Genomic DNA, 15,579 nt, shown 5'->3' with positions numbered 1-15,579 from the left:
GAAATCAAGACTACAATCCCATTCACAATCACAACTGAAAGAATAAAATACCTAGGAATAAATTTAACCAAGGAGCTGAAAGACTATACACTGAAAACTGTAAGACATTATTGAAAGAAATTGAAGAAGACATAAAGAAATAGAAATACATTCCATGCTCATGGGTTGGAGGAATAAATATAGTTAAAATATCGATATTACTTAAAGCAATCTACAGATCCAATGTAATCCCAATCATAATCCTAATGACATTTTTCACAGAAATAGGATAAAGAATCCTAAAATTTATACGGAACAAGAAAAGCCCATGAATAGCCAAAGAAATCCCGAGAGAAAAGAAGAAAGCTGGAGGTATCACACTCCCTGATTTCAAAATGTACTGCAAAGCTATATTAATCAAAACAGCATGATACTGGCAGAAAAACAGACACACAGATCAATGGAACAGAATTGAGAGCCCAGAAATAAATCCACACATCTATGGAGAGTTAAAATTTGACAGAGGAGCCAGAACATTGATGGTGTTCCTCTTCAATCAATGGTGTTGTGTAAACTGGACAGCCATGTGCAAAAAATGAAAGTAGTCCATTATCTTATACCTAATATGCAAACAATTAACTCAAAATGGATTAAAGACTTGAACGTAAGACTTGAAATAACAAAATTCCTAGAAGAAAGCATAGGTAGCATGCTCTTTGATCTGGATCTTAGCAGCATGTTTTTGAATATCACTTATCCTCAAGCAAGGGAAACAAAAGAAAAAATAAACAAATGAGACTACATCAAACTAAAAAGCTTCAATAGCAACAAAATGAAAAGAAAACCCACCAAGTGGGAAAAAATATTTGCAAATCATATATCCAATGAGGGATTAATATCCAAAATATATAAAGAACTCATACAGCTCAACAACAAAAATATGAACTACCTGATCAAAAGATGGACAGAGAATATGAACAAACATTTGTCCAAAGAAGATATACAGATGGCCAAAAGGCACATGAAAAGATGCTCAACATCACTAATTATTAGGGAAATGCAAATCAAAACTACAGTGAGATACCACTTCACACCTGTCAGAATGGATATTATTAAAAAGATGAGAAATAGCAAGTATTGGAGAGGATGTGGGAAAAAAGGAACGTTCATACACTGTTGGTTGGAATGTAAATTGGTGCAGACACTGTGGAACACAGTATGGAGATTTCTCAAAAGATTAAAAATAGAAATACCATACGACCCAGCTGTCCCACCCCTGGGTATTTATCCAGAGAACTTGAATTCAATGATCCAAAGAGATTTATGCACCCCTATGTTCATTGCACCATTATTCATAACAGCCAAGATGTGGAAGCAACCCAAGTGCCTTCTACGGATGGATGGATAAAGAAGATGTGGTGTATATACATACAATGAATACTACTCAGCCATAAAAAAGACAGAATTGTCCCAATTTCAGCAACATGGATGGACCTTGAGGGTATGATATTAAGCAAAATAAGCCAGACAGAGAAAGACAAATACTGCATGATTTCACTCATATGTGGAAGATAACAAATACAGGATAAAGAGAACAGATTAGTGATTACCAGAGGGGAAGGGGGTTGGAAGGTGAGTGAAAGGGATAAAGGGGCACATATTTATGGTTATGGATAAAAATTAGACTTCTGGGGGTGAGCACAATGTGTATTCAGAAATTCAGTGTATTCAGAAATTGATAAATAATAATGTACACCTGAAATTACACAATGTTATAAACCATTATGACCTCAAAAAAATTACTTACAGAAAGAAAAGCCTAAAAAATCAGTGATCTTAGGTATTATATCAAGAATTTAGAAAAAGAACAGCAAATTAATCTAAATTAAGGTAGAAGGAGGGAAATAATAATGACTAGCTACTAATGAGGACAACAAAAAAATAAAGATCAATAAAGCCAAAATAGTTCATTCTTGAAAACATTAGTCAAACTTATAAAACCTAGTCAAAGTGAGCAAGAAAAAAAGAGAGAAGGCACAAATTTCAAGTACAAGGAATTAAATTGCAGACAGCACTACAAATCCTATAGACTTTAAAAAAGATAGTAAGAGAACATTAAAAACAATTTGATGCTAGTATATCAGAAATGTAGATAAAATGGACATCTTCAAATGCACAAATTACTAAACATACATAAGAATAAATAAAAAATATGTATCATCTTATGTATACATTACATACATTGACTCTGTAAGTTTTTCGTTGACTGGGCTGTTGCTGGGTGGAGAGAGAAATCCTCCTTCAGTAGTAAAGTAGTTTTACTTTCTGTGTAAGATGCAAGGGTAAGTCTTTTCCTGTTTGGAGTAATTAACGATGTCTGATAGGACCTGAGAGCTCCCGGTGCAGGCCTTCACTGCTCCAGTTTAGCTGAGGTTTGTTGTATCAATTTCCACGCTTTTCTTCCTTCCTCCTTCCTTCCCTCCCCTCCTTCATTCCTTCTTCCCTTCCTTCATTCTTTCACAATTAAGTATAATGATAGTTGTAGGTTCTTCTGTAGATGTTCTTTATCAAGTTGAGGAAGTTCCCTACTCTTTCTACTTTGCTGAGAGTTTTAATTATGAATGGGCGTTAGATTTTGTCAAATGCCTTTTCTGCATCAGTTGCTATGTCACGCAATTTTTCTTCTTTAACCTGTGGATGTGATAGATTACAATGATTGATTTTCAGAAACAGTTTTGTATGCCTGGGATAAATCTGACTTGGTCATAGTGTATAACTTTACACATTGTTAAATTCTATTTGCCAATATTTTGTTGAGGATTTTGGCATCTAAGTTCATGAAAGATATTGGTCTCTAGTTTTTTGTTTGTTTGTTTGTTTTGTTTTTTTGATACAGTCTTCATTTGGTTTTGCTATCAAAGGAATAATGGCCTTATAAAATGAATACGGAAGTGTTCTCTCCCAGTCTATGTACTGGAAGAGATTGTATAAAATTGGTGTTAATTCTTTTTTAAGTGTTTGCTAAAATTCTCCAGTGGGCCTGGATGTCTCAGATTTTTTATTTTCTCCTCGAACATCCACACCTTCCTTCTCCGTCCTCAAGCTCAGACAACGGTCCTCCTTCCTCTGTCATCTGGCCTGAACCCCTCAAACCATCTGGTCCAACATGGACCAATGGCCTTGGGGAGTGGACTCCACATACCTGTTCAGCTTTTTCGGCAAGTAGAGGCAGAATTGTGCAATTCTGTCGGGGACCCTACGGGTCTCAGCTTCCATCACTGACTCAAAGAGACCTCTAGTGACCACTGCTGGCCAGTGTTCCATGAGCACTCAAACCTCTGCAAAATGTTAACAGTGATTCTCTCTGGAGGGAGGCATTGTGCATTCTTTTCTTTCTTTATAATTTCATGTTTCCAACATGTCTTTCTCCACTGAGCAGGGAGAATTTGTGTGGTGGTAATAAATTTGAAAGACAGAATCTTGGTTCCCAGGGGTTTGGGGATGAGATCTGTGATGTGTGTGCTTGCTCAGCCCTGTGACCATGGAGGTGAGTCCATTCTCTGCACAGAGGGTGTGGGACAGACATGGCCACTGGGAGATTTTGTGAGCTGGAGGCCATCCAGGTCTAGTTCTCCAACTTCTGCCTGTTCTGGGATGGGAGGGAAAACCCTCCCAAAAGAAATTCTAGAGGAACAGGTGGGGAGAACGCAGTAAACAGGCAGAGGGAGTCCACCAAGCACACCTGAGGTCCCACTCACCTCGCGTCCCACCAGCAGAGGCAGCAGCAGGGAGTGCAGAGATGGGTGGAGTACGAATTCAGGGACAGGCATCCTTGTGGCGCTTGGAGCCTGCTCTGTCGGAACGTGGTCCTAGAGATGCCCTGGATTCTGCTCTGAGGAGAGAGGACAGTTCCCACCAGCATGATGTCAGAGGAAGGGGATTGTGATGAGAGGAAAGGCCATGGGACTCTGACAGTTTTTCTCTACAATCATAAATTGCACAGAGAAGGTTGCTACAAGCTGAGAATTTGCTGCTGGAAATGTGTGGGGTTTCCAGAGTGGAGGAGCGCAACTCCTGCAGGCTTTTGCTTCTTCTCCAGCCTTGTTCCATCTAAGGTTCTCCCCAACCCCATAGTCCTTGCCTATCTAGGAGCCCCAGAGACATGGTCTGGGCCAGGGGCTTCTGGGACCTCCTAATGGGCAGATGCGGTCTAGCTTCTGCATGAGCCCGATGTCTGGGCCTCACTGAGCTGCACAGCTGCAGGGAAGACGCTGGATTTCTGCGGCCTCAGTCTCTGGCAGTAGAGTTGAACTTTACAGGAGACCCCTTCCCCCGACTCCAGAGCTGTCAGAGGCAAAAATCATCCCTAATGCGATGTCTGCTGTGGGCTCCTGGCTTTGCTATGGATCCCTGCATACAATACTGGAAGCTGCCTCCTTCTCCTTCCTGCAGAGGAATTATGTTTGTGGAAGAGGTTAGAGCTTTGGAAATGATGATGATTTGTGCTTTAGAGGATGGAGGATTCCTACAGGGAAGGTGAGACTGGGAGAACATTCTCTGAGAGGGAAAGCAACACACCTAGAAGTATACCTGGGAAGGTGATGGCTGCCTCTCCTGTCTCTGCTGGGTCTGGGGCCAGCTTTGGAGGAAGGGAGAGAAGGGAAGGAGAAACACTCTCAGAAAGAGAGAGGAACCAGAATGTTGGCCTCCTTCTTTTTCATCTCCTTCTGTTCACCTCTGAAAGGGACTCTACCCAAGCACTCAGCTGGAGACCCTTTAATGTCCAAGCCTCCACAGCCAGGCACAGGCTGCTACGGCTGTTTCTCCATTGCTTCCTTGCGACCCCTGCCTCTTCCTCAGACGCTGACCAGATGTCAAGATACAAACTGCGTTCAAAATCTGAATCTACTCCCTAGTATCTGAATAACCTTGAGCCCATCATCCAGACCTATATATCCTTTGACCTTGAAATCATTTGTATACCTCAAATATTCAAAACTGAGTTCAAAATCTGCATTCAGTGATTCTCTTCTCCCACCCCACCCTGTTCAGTCTGTGGCACATCATCTAACCGTTGGGTAAAACCAAGAAAGGATCAAAGTTCTACACCCTCGCTCATCCACTTGTGTCTATCTCCTCCCAGACCCTGTTCATTTTACCTCCTAAATCTATTTCTCCATCTCCATCACCATTTATTGCCTGAATGAAAACAATTACCTCTTAACTAAGCTACCTCCATATTCTCCCCCCGCCCCCATAATCTCTTCCTCCTGCTTCAGCCAGAGTGACCTTTTACAACACAGATCTAATTACACCCGTCTCTTGCATAAACACTTATGTGGATTCTGATTGCTCTGGGTAGAGTAAGAATATATGGTCTATGGTGTGTGGTAGTATAAACAAACCCTCCTTCCATCACAGTCTGGCCACTAGAGACAAAGCGATAACCACAACTTCCAGAACTCAGCCTCTTTGTCCCTCGTCCGGTTCCCTGGGAAACAGACTCTGAGTTGAAGATTAACAAGCAGATCATTTTTGGGGAGTATATTTAGGATCAACATCCATGAAAGGGAGGAGAAGGAAGCGGGATTGGATAGAAGGAGTTGAGCTGCAATGAAGTCCCAGTGAAGACCTCAGCTGACCCCCATGGAGCTCTGGTGCTAGGATGCTCCTTCAGAGTGTCCTGAGCCGGAGTGAGAGGGCGGGGCCTTTACATCACCATGTGGATGAGTCATTGGATGTGGCGTGTTACCAGGCATGACCTTGGGCAAGGTGGTTCTCCTCAGCTGAGCCAATTCCAAAGAGGGCTGACAGCTGAGAGCCATCTTTTCCAGCCTCCTGTGTCACAACATCCATCAGGCTCTTCAGAAAATCTTCCATCTGGGAATCATTGGCATCAGGACAGGTAGTAATTCACCCACAGTTAGGTCCTCAAAGCTACCTCACCTTACCCAGGTAACCCAAACAAAGTTCTCTGACCCCACTTGGTCTGACCTGGGCTTTACTAATTGGAGAAATTTAGGCTGAGTATCATGGGTGACTGAGAAGCAGCTTCCTCTGGGATCTCTGAGTGCCTGGGTCTGGGTCTAGCAGAGGACGGAGGAAGGAGGAGAAGGAAGCTCAGACCTGTGGAGTGAGATAAAACTTGGATATATTAACACGGAAGTCTCCCCAACACACATTCCTTGTGTTGCTGCCCAAGAGGGTGCAAGAAGCAGAGATCCAGTTGAGCAAAAGATGCTGAGTTTTTAAAGTAGATTTATTCTTTTTAACAATTTTAGATTTACAGAAAAACTGAGAGGATAATACAGAGTTCCATGCACTGCTGTGCACAGTTTCCCCTATTATTAACATCTTATATCAGTGTGGTACATTTATTTTAACTAATGAACTTATATTAACACATTATTATTAACCAAAGTCCACAGTTTATTTAGATTTTGTCTTAGCTGGGGCTGCAATAACAAAATACCATAGTCTGGATTGCTATAAACAACAGAAATTTATTTCTCACAGTTCGAGGGGCTGGAAGTCTGAGAGCAGGGTGCCAGCATGGTTGGGTGGGGCCCTCTTCCCGTCACAGATTTCTCATTGTATGCTCTCATGGTGGAAAGAGTTAGGAATCTCTTGGGGGCAGGGCTAGGGGGCGTCTCTTTTATAAGAGCAATAATTCCATTGATGAGGATGGAGCTCTCATGGTCTAATCACCTTCCAAAAGCCTCATCTTCTAACATCATCACATTGGGCCTTAGGGTTCTAACACATGAATTTCAGGGGGATACAAACATTCAGACAATACAAGAATGCAATTTTATTTTCTTGCTCAAATTATTCCAGCTTTGGCCTCTGGGAGCTTTTTCAGTTGGTTCTGCACCCTTTTGACATACTCCAATCAATGAAGTTTTTTTTTTTTTTGGCACATCCTTATTTTCTAGATGATGTTGATTTTTTGGTTTTTTTTTAAAGACTGGTCCTGGGCTAACATCTGTTGCCAATCTTCTTTTCTTCTTCATCTTCTCCCCAAAGTCCTCCAGGACATAGTTGTGTATTCCAGTTGTAGGTCCTTCTAGTTCTGCTATGTGGGATGCTTCCTCAGCATGGCTTGATGAGCGGTGCTAGGTCCACATCCAGGATCTGAACAGGTGAAACCCCAGGCTGCTGAAGTGGAGTGCGCGAACTTAGCTGCTAAGCCACGGGGCTGGCCTCAGTGTTGAATGTTTGATGGCACTTTATAAACACAAAGAAGAGTAGTCTTTAACAAAAGGACTTCAGAAGACAAGAACCAGGTGGTTGAATGAAGACAAATTTTATTTTGAAACCCAACATCTAGTAGAAACTAGTGTCCTCAGTGAAGTAGTCATTAATTTATCTAAAAAAAAAATGTGAGGATCTGCTGTATGACAGTCAACACTGTGGCTACTGAGGATACAGGTAGTCCCTTTTCTGTTAGGACTGACATCCTATTGGGGAAGAGACACACACCCAGGCAGATCTCACTTTGCATGGTGCTGATAAGCATGAATTTCAGTTACCATAACCTCAGTTAAACAATGAGTCCCCAACACACAGTTCAAATTCCATTTACCACAATATATTTATGGTGAGCAGTTGCATAAGTACAAACTTGCTGATAGCTGTTCTTCAGGCCACAAATCACTGTGTACCAACAGATGCTTATCAGGATCAGTAACCAATCACATGACTTCCTCCCATTCTAGTAATTCATTATTACGACTGTTACTCAGTTTATGTACAGGCTGCAAAGCAAGTAGTTGTGTTACCTCCTTGTCACCAAGTGATGACTCCAAATGACGTTTTACAAAAATGAATTATTGTAAAAGAAAGTGGGCAAGAGAGATGAAAATGCAATGGAGACATGAAAAGTGATAATGCTGGAAGTGAAATTCAAATAGAAGGTAAGTGGAGTTATAGAAGAAACAGCTGGCCGTGGGGATGTTGACACTGATGCTGTTAGAAAGATTCTAGGTGTGCAGCCAGAGGAACTCAGTGAAGGCAAACTTACCACATAAATGAGGAAAGTGGTGGTGAGAAAAAGGGTGAAAATGTCCTAGAGGCACTGAAACCAGCAAATACTTCAAATTAAAGGAATTTTATAAAGATTTCACAACAGTGAGGGCACAAGGGATGAAATATTGGAAGCTGATGGAAACTTAGAAAGGAGTGTGATTATGTCACCAAGGCGCAGAAAAGATGCTCGCTCTGTATCGTAAATTACACAACAACAAGAAGGCAAACACTGTTCAAACTGCTCTTGAAAAGTTTAAACAAATTAACAAAACCCTTTAATTCTCAATATTTCTCATGTTTCAAATGACAGTATATAAACAAATATTAGTTTTTCTATTTTTTAATTTCCCTCTATATTTAAAACTGACAGTAAGAGAGTTTCTAATATTTGGAAGAAACGTTAAAGGTCATAGAACAATCATTATTCATTCCATTGAGTATTGAGGTCACTTTCCATGGTTTCAGTTTGCAGGTCATTCTTACGGTCCTGCAGTACCGTGCAAAGTGAGCACTGCCCGTGTTTAGTATGTCAGATGGTAGTAAGTGCTAAGGAACCAGAACAATCAGGTCAAGAGGAATTGGAATGCCAGATGAGAGAGAGGAATTGATATTCTATATAGGGTGGTTTACGGAAGGTGCCTTTAATGGAGTGACATTTGAGCCGAGTCTTCAAAGAAGGGAAAGAGTGAACCATGCAGGTATGTTGGGGGAGAAGCAGAGGAGTGACAGGATCTGACTTACGTTTCCAAAGACTCTCTGTGGTTGAAACATGAAAGCCAGTTAGAGACATAGCGATGGCGCAGGAAGAGATGATGGGACCAGGGAGTACTGGTGGGTGAGAAGTGTGCAGATTATGGATATAACTCAGTGGCTTGCAGGGGAAGGCTTGGACAGGCTCAAAAGAGCCGATAGTTATATTTTCAGGAATTTTGCAAACTGGTTGGTAAACTGTTGGTAGATTGAAATTGGCCATCCTGGGAGGGTTTACATCACAGAAATGATCAAACGCTACAAATCAGGCTTTTCTTTCTCTTTTGGAGACTCAGTGGTTAAACATTTGACATTTCATCACTAGATATAAACATGTCAAAGGTAGAATTGAGTATGAGATATAAAAGAAAGAGAAATTAAAGATGTCTCCAAGCTGTTTGGACTGACAGCATGTGTACCATGAGCAACAGGGCTGGGAAGGATGCAAGACGATAGCATTAATGTTTTCACCACAGAGAGAGGGGGAACTTCTTCCTGGGTTTGAGGAGCAGGATATTTGGGCAAAGAGGAAAGAGAATACATTTTCCTCTTAAAATCAGGATGGGGGTTCATTTGTACTCAGGAGGCAATAGAGAACCTCAACAAGGCTGGGGAGTCGAAGGTAGGCAGGAATGCAGAAGACAGAATAACTCTTGAGAGCATGGACATGAGTGTGTAATTCATGGCCAAGACTCAAGGCAATGCATGAGAGACATCTTGATATGTGTGGGTTTGACTTGTTTCTTATATTCTAGGGAGATAGAGTCCCCAGAGCTAGTACCCATGGCTCTGGCTCAGGACCATGGGTCTCAGGACCCAGCTCTGGAGACATGAAGGACTATAAGAAGGAGCAGGAGGAGCATGTGAGCAGGCAGGTCTCCAGGGAGGGGAGGCATTTGGAGCAGAGTCGTGGAAGGTTCTAGTCAGTCCCTTCTCATAGGCTGGGCACTTCAGGAAGGAAGGGAAGCTGCAGAGACTGAGGCCGGCAGGTAGCAGGAAAGGAAGGTTGGAGCTGTGGGAAACATGTGCTCATTGAATTATCTGCTCAGTATTCAAAAAATGTTCCCTGCGTGCCTCCTTTGTCCCTGGTGTCTCCTGGGACACCTGTTATGAGAAGACAGACAGCCCCTGAGATAGGATCCTGCCGCCTCAGCCTTCCTTCCCAAGACCTGGTCCCCTTCCCCAGCCCTGCCACTCTGTCACTCAGAGGGTCAGAGTGGGAACAGCCCTCAGAGCAGCAGATCCGAGACTTCTCAGCCTTGTTCTAAAATGTGGAGTCCTTTTGCCCCATGGAGCCGCAGTGTTCTAATAATCTAGAGATGGTCTCCAAGGGAGCCACCCACGCAGGTGCCCCTCATTTGGCCCCCTTCTGCCCACTTCCTCCACAGAACCCCCTAGGACTCTGGGGACACCCTTTGAAAACTCTTGATCCAGCCGACCCCCTGCAGGACCCCACATGGTTCCTGGGATTGAGAACCTCTTAGAGGGACCCATGATACTCCTGAGTGTTGAGGGAGGAGTATCACCGTCTCTTAACTCCATGTGGGCCCTGACCGTGTGTGACCTGTGGGCTGAGCCGTTTATTTACCTTGCCCTTTATGGAACAGACCTTGTCCTGCCCTCCCTGCCCCACAACTTACAGTCAGGCCCTCCACTTCCTCTGGACATAGATGGTAGAGACCCCGATGGCCAGCAGCACCTTCGTGCCTAGGAGGAGGACAACCAGAGGTGCAGTGGACAGCTCTCGGCCTGGAAAGCAAGGGACAGGAGGAGCCATTAGAGGGGCCACACAGGAGTCATTCCCAGGTCTCCACTGACTCCATCTGAGGCTACGTGGGTCATCAGCATTCTGAAGATTTTGAACCTGCGTCCTGCCCTGCGCTCAGGCTCGAGGCAGAAATCAGGGTTCAGAGGTTCCTCATTCTCACTCACCCCCTTCTCAGGCTGCCAGGAAGCCTTGAGGGAAGGGCGGAGAATGTGTCCTCAGTGACCTGTAAGTGTGGCAAATGGTTTACTTACTGGATGCTCGTACCTCTATGGAGCAGGTACTATTATCCTCATTCTGATGAGGAAACTGAGGCTCAGAGAGTGTAGGGAGGGTCACGATATTAGAGGGATTCAAACCCAGAGAAATTCATCATTGTTGTCCTGTAGAATGACCCAGAGACTTTGCCATTTGGACCAAGACAAGTCCAGTCTCTTACGGCCATAGGAATGAATGTCCACACAGCATGCAAGTGGAGTGAGGACAGGTTTCACGGTGGGTGAGAGAGCTATAAGGCTGCCCTTGTTTGTACCAGGGGTGAGGCTGGGTGGTCCCAAGTTCTCAGGAGCTGAGGGAGCCCTCAGGGTGAGCTGACCTCATGAGACCTGGCTGGAGAACACCCAGGTGAGTCTAGAAAATGGGGTCTCACACTGGGGAGGGTCTTCCAATACCATCCAGCCCTCTTTGATCCCAGCAAAGATGGCAGGTGAAATCTTTCTGTTGGACCCAGAAAATTGTATCTGGGGAAGCACACTTTTGGGTTCTTTGTATTTACTATGAGCAGCTTTGCTTTTGAAATTAAATAAATAAATATATTAAAATAAATTTTTATAAATAAAATTCTCCTAAAGGAAGGAGAGGAGACTTCACCCTTTTTGCTCCTTTGGCTGTTGCAGGATGACAGTTCCCATTGACCGGCTCTCTGGGACTTTCTCTCAGGTGAAGGGAGCTGCATTGCCCAGGTTTGCACCTCCTTCTGGAGGGCAGCTCCCATCAAAGGACTGGCTGAACTGGAGTATAGAGGCTCAGCCCTCTCCCCTCTTTTGAGAACAACGCTGAAAGGCCACCTGACTCTACAGCTCTGTGATAGCAGCCCAGCCTTTGTTGTGCCTGCTTTGAAGGTGAACAGCTCCCTTTCTCAGTCTTGCTCCTTCACTCACACACGCATGTTGATCCTGGCAGCACTCCACAATAAGCTTCTACATTCTTATATCTATTTCAGAGTCTGCTTCCCAGAGTACTGACCTAAGGGAGTTCCTCTGGGAGCGCTCTGGAAAGCAAACTCTAAATGCAAATATGGAACTGGATAACTCATCATCTGGCTGGCCAAGAGGACCCCAGCACTGGTGGGAAGTGGAGACAGGTTAGGCCCTGGCCTCCCCTTGTGGTGCAAATGTTCATCCTTCACCAGTGTTGAACTGGGAAGGTGTAACCAGAGGAAGCGAATACCTTGGCATCAGGCATTTGAAATTGAGCTGAAAAATTGTAATTATAAGCACTATAGAATTGGATGGCTGTTGTTGGGGCATCAATCCTTCGGAGAAAGATAATGAAAAGTAAGAGCGATTAATCACAAGTTGAAGGTCAAGCCTGAGGGCCAGAGGACTACCTGGCAGCACTGCAGAGTCTTATCTCCTAGAGCCAGAGGGCAGAAGAAGTGAGGATGGGCCTAGGACATCATTACATTAGCAGAGCTGCAGAGGAGGTTGAATTCTCAGCTTCAGTGGCCTGCTCTGCCAGAATTGGGCCCTAATGGGGAAGGATGGACCCTGAGATGTGGGACAGTGTCATATGGGACAAAGCACTCAGGAATCTTCAGTTGAGCTCTGGGCACTGAGGACAAAGAGCAGCACAGCTCCTTGTTTCCAAAAACGGCGTCTCCAAACCAGAAGAAAGAACAAAAAGGGGAAGTTAAATTCTACACAAAACTGGCTCTCAGTATTAGTTGAAGAGAAAATGCTAAACTTCAAAATAACTGTGAGTCAAAAGAGAAGAATCACCAACCCCCCGTGCACAATTGGTCACTAGGCTGTCATCTCAGCCTCACCCAGCCACCAGGAAAAACGACAGGGCTGCTAGAAAAGGAGCCTGAGAGTTATTTGGAAATCCCACCACCAAGAGTAAATCCACCCTAAATTTGAAAAGGTTGGAAAAGTGTCCTGCAGAGCAGAGCACAGATCACAGGAAGGAGTTTCAAGTCCACCCGATTGAAAAACGTTGGCACAGACTCCTCAGAATCTGTGAATCTGTTACTTACATGGTAAAAGGCATAGTCTTGGTGATTAAGGATCTCGAGATGGGGACACCATCTTGGGTTATCTGAGTGGAGCAAGTGTGATTGCAAAGATTGTCATAAGAGAAAGAGGGAGGCAGGAGAGTCGGAGAAGGAGATGTGAAGACAGAGTCAGAGGTCAGAGTGAGGGGGGCCCTTACCGAGGATGGTGGGCAGCCTCTAGGAGCTGGAAAAGGCAAGGACACGGATTTTCCCCTGGAGCCTCCAGAAGGAGCACAGCCCTGAGCCCTTTGTAGACCCCTGACCTCTAGAACCGTAAGGTCATAAATTTGTGTTGTTTTAAATAACTAAAAGTGTGGCAATTCTTTATGGTGGCAATAAGAACCTAACCAAGGAGGCTGTGGTATTTTAAAAGAACAAATAGATGTTGCTGAAAGAATAGGCTCAATTTTTTTCCCTGCTTTTTTCTCCCCAAGTCCCCCCAGTACATAGTTGTATATTTTTAGTTGTGGGTCCTTCTAGTTGTGGCATGTGGGACACTGCCTCAACATGGCCTAATGAGAGGTGCTATGTCCGCACCCGGGATCCCAACCCTGGGCTGTCAAAGTGGAGTGCACAAACTTAACCACTCAGTACGGGGCGGCCCTGAATAGGGTCAATTTAAAGTGCATAACTTCTTGGTTGAAAAGCCATAAGAGAAGGAAGAAGTGTTGTTTGGCAATTGAGTAGTGATGGGAAAAAGGAAAAAGAGAAGAGGGAAATTTAAGGTTCTGAAAGAAAAAGAGAACTGAAGAGCTTAGAGTTCTCAGAACCCTTCTCCCATTGTCAAAACCAACTCACCCAAACTCCATGAACATATCTGGGTTATGCTATACGTAGAGAAGAGAGGTCTATTAAGCTAGAAATATTGTAAAACACCCCAACACCATGGAAATGAACACAAAAATATGCATCCTAACACCAGACCCATTGGACCCAGGACTGCAGTGGCTGAAGCCCTCAGACGCCAGGGCAGGCTGGGCATCCCGCTGCAGCAGGGTCACATATGCATCTGGCACTTTGCTCCAGCCTGACAATCATGACAACCCAAACCCTTTCTGGCCTTGGTAAACTAGTGTACATGCTTAGTCACGCACACTGAGAGCACCCAGAACTAACAACCCTGGTCAGAGCCTCAGTGGGAGATGGAGACAAAGGAGCAAACCCAGGCTGGTCCAGACAGGATGGCATAGACCTGTCTCTCCCTGCTCTCCTCATTTAGTACAACTCCGACCCCTAGAAACGTGAGGTACAAGCACAGAGGGCCTCTGAAAGAGCACGAGGAAGCAGATTGGCTGGCACTTGAGGACTGGAGGGGAAACACAGTGGCTGGGGGTCTAGATTCCACACTCTGGACTGCCCGCCAGAGGAGGAGACCAGGATGGCACTAGACAAAGGAGAAGTGTAAAATCAGTCATCACATTCCTGCCTCAAGAAATGAGAAAAGGAGGAGTAAAATATACACACAGCAGAAGGAAGGAAATAGTAAAGAAAAAAGGAGAAAAATCAATGAAACTGAAAACAGAGAAGTAATAGAGAAAATCCCATTTGTTTGAAAAGGTCAATAAAAAAGCAGATTCCTTGAAAAGAGCAATAAAATTGAAGAAACTTCTAGCAAGACTAATGATGAAAAAAGGAGAAATGACACATTTCAGATATCCAGAATGGATAAGGGGACATCACTACGGACCCTGCAGACATCAGAAGGATAATACGGGGAGATTGTGAACAACCCTACAGGCATCCTTGACAACCTAGAGAAAATGGACCAAATTCCTCAAAAAACACAACCAACCACAATTCACCCAATATGACATGAATAATTTGAATAGCCCTAATCTATTAAGGAAACTGAGTTCATAATTTAAAACAAATGAAAAAGAATTCTTGAGACCCTGATGGTTTCACAGGAATATTGTACCAAACATTTACAGATGAGTTAAAAGCAATTTTGGTGCAAAAAAAACAGCTATAAAAGAAATTTGGGAAAATGTGAACATATACTCCATTTTAGGCCATATGAAGGAATTATCGTTATTTTTATTATGTGTGTAATAGTATTGGCTTTGTAGAAAAACCAATGTGTGGTCAAATGACCACAAAATAGTGGACTCCACTTGCATTTGGATGCACATACATGACTAGGATATTAGTGGACACAATTATGCAACTTCGGTAGTCTTTTGTTTTGAGGAAGATTGTCTTCATTTTCCTATATTTCCTCTTCCAGCAGGCAGGGACATGGACAGTTGGTCTCCCAGGGTTGTCCCATCAGATGAGGCAACACAATCGGCAGATGGAAGGAACGTTGGCCTTTGAAAGGACTTCTGGAGTAAAGATTCTTAGAAACCTGACTCAACTCCCTCTGATGTTACATGAGAGAGAAACAACACATATTTTGTTCATAGAAAAGGGGACTCTGTAGGTCCTTGAGACAATGTCCAGCTGAGGGGGAAGGTATCTTTAGTTAGCACATATTCCTTGTACATGCTTGTGGTCCCTGTCCTTGGGGACTCAGATTTGCCTGACTAGTTTAGCCCAATCACCTGGTCTAATGGCAAGATGTCTTCAACAACATCCCGCCATTGCTCCCCGAGTCTCATCTGTAAAACTCCAGACTCACAGGGTGGTTGAAGCAGGAAAGGAGATCACAGGTGAACTGGAATTGCATATAGTAAATGTGCCGTGAACGGTTGTGATTATTGCTGGTCCATTGTCAGAAGTCAGGGGACAAAGGAGGCCTGTGTGTGATCCTTCAGGATCACCTGCATGTCTGGTCCAGACT

At 43.9% G+C, this 15,579-nt stretch overlaps 1 protein-coding gene across 7 annotated transcripts in view; it reads right to left on the bottom strand.

The window, feature by feature from the left end:
* Nucleotides 1-15,579, bottom strand: part of LOC106833749 (signal-regulatory protein gamma-like) — a 41,274-nt gene that overhangs the window by 13,725 nt on the left and 11,970 nt on the right. For 2 of the 7 annotated variants that reach the window (XM_044748507.2, XM_070485684.1), the window contains exons 3-4: nucleotides 10,398-10,506; nucleotides 6,208-7,206 (exon numbers count right to left, since the gene is read on the bottom strand). In XM_044748507.2, coding sequence (XP_044604442.1) covers nucleotides 10,400-10,506 — 107 coding nt within the window. In that variant the 3' untranslated portion in view covers nucleotides 6,208-7,206; nucleotides 10,398-10,399. Of the gene's footprint in view, nucleotides 1-5,250; nucleotides 6,106-6,205; nucleotides 7,207-10,397; nucleotides 10,507-15,579 lie in introns of those variants that run through there. The other 5 variants (XM_044748508.2, XM_070485685.1, XM_070485682.1 and 2 more) reach the window with 4 other exon arrangements.

The sequence above is a fragment of the Equus asinus genome, chromosome 15, assembly GCF_041296235.1.
Source record: "Equus asinus isolate D_3611 breed Donkey chromosome 15, EquAss-T2T_v2, whole genome shotgun sequence".
Lineage (NCBI taxonomy): Eukaryota > Metazoa > Chordata > Mammalia > Perissodactyla > Equidae > Equus > Equus asinus.
This window is presented reverse-complemented; position numbering and strand designations above follow the sequence as displayed.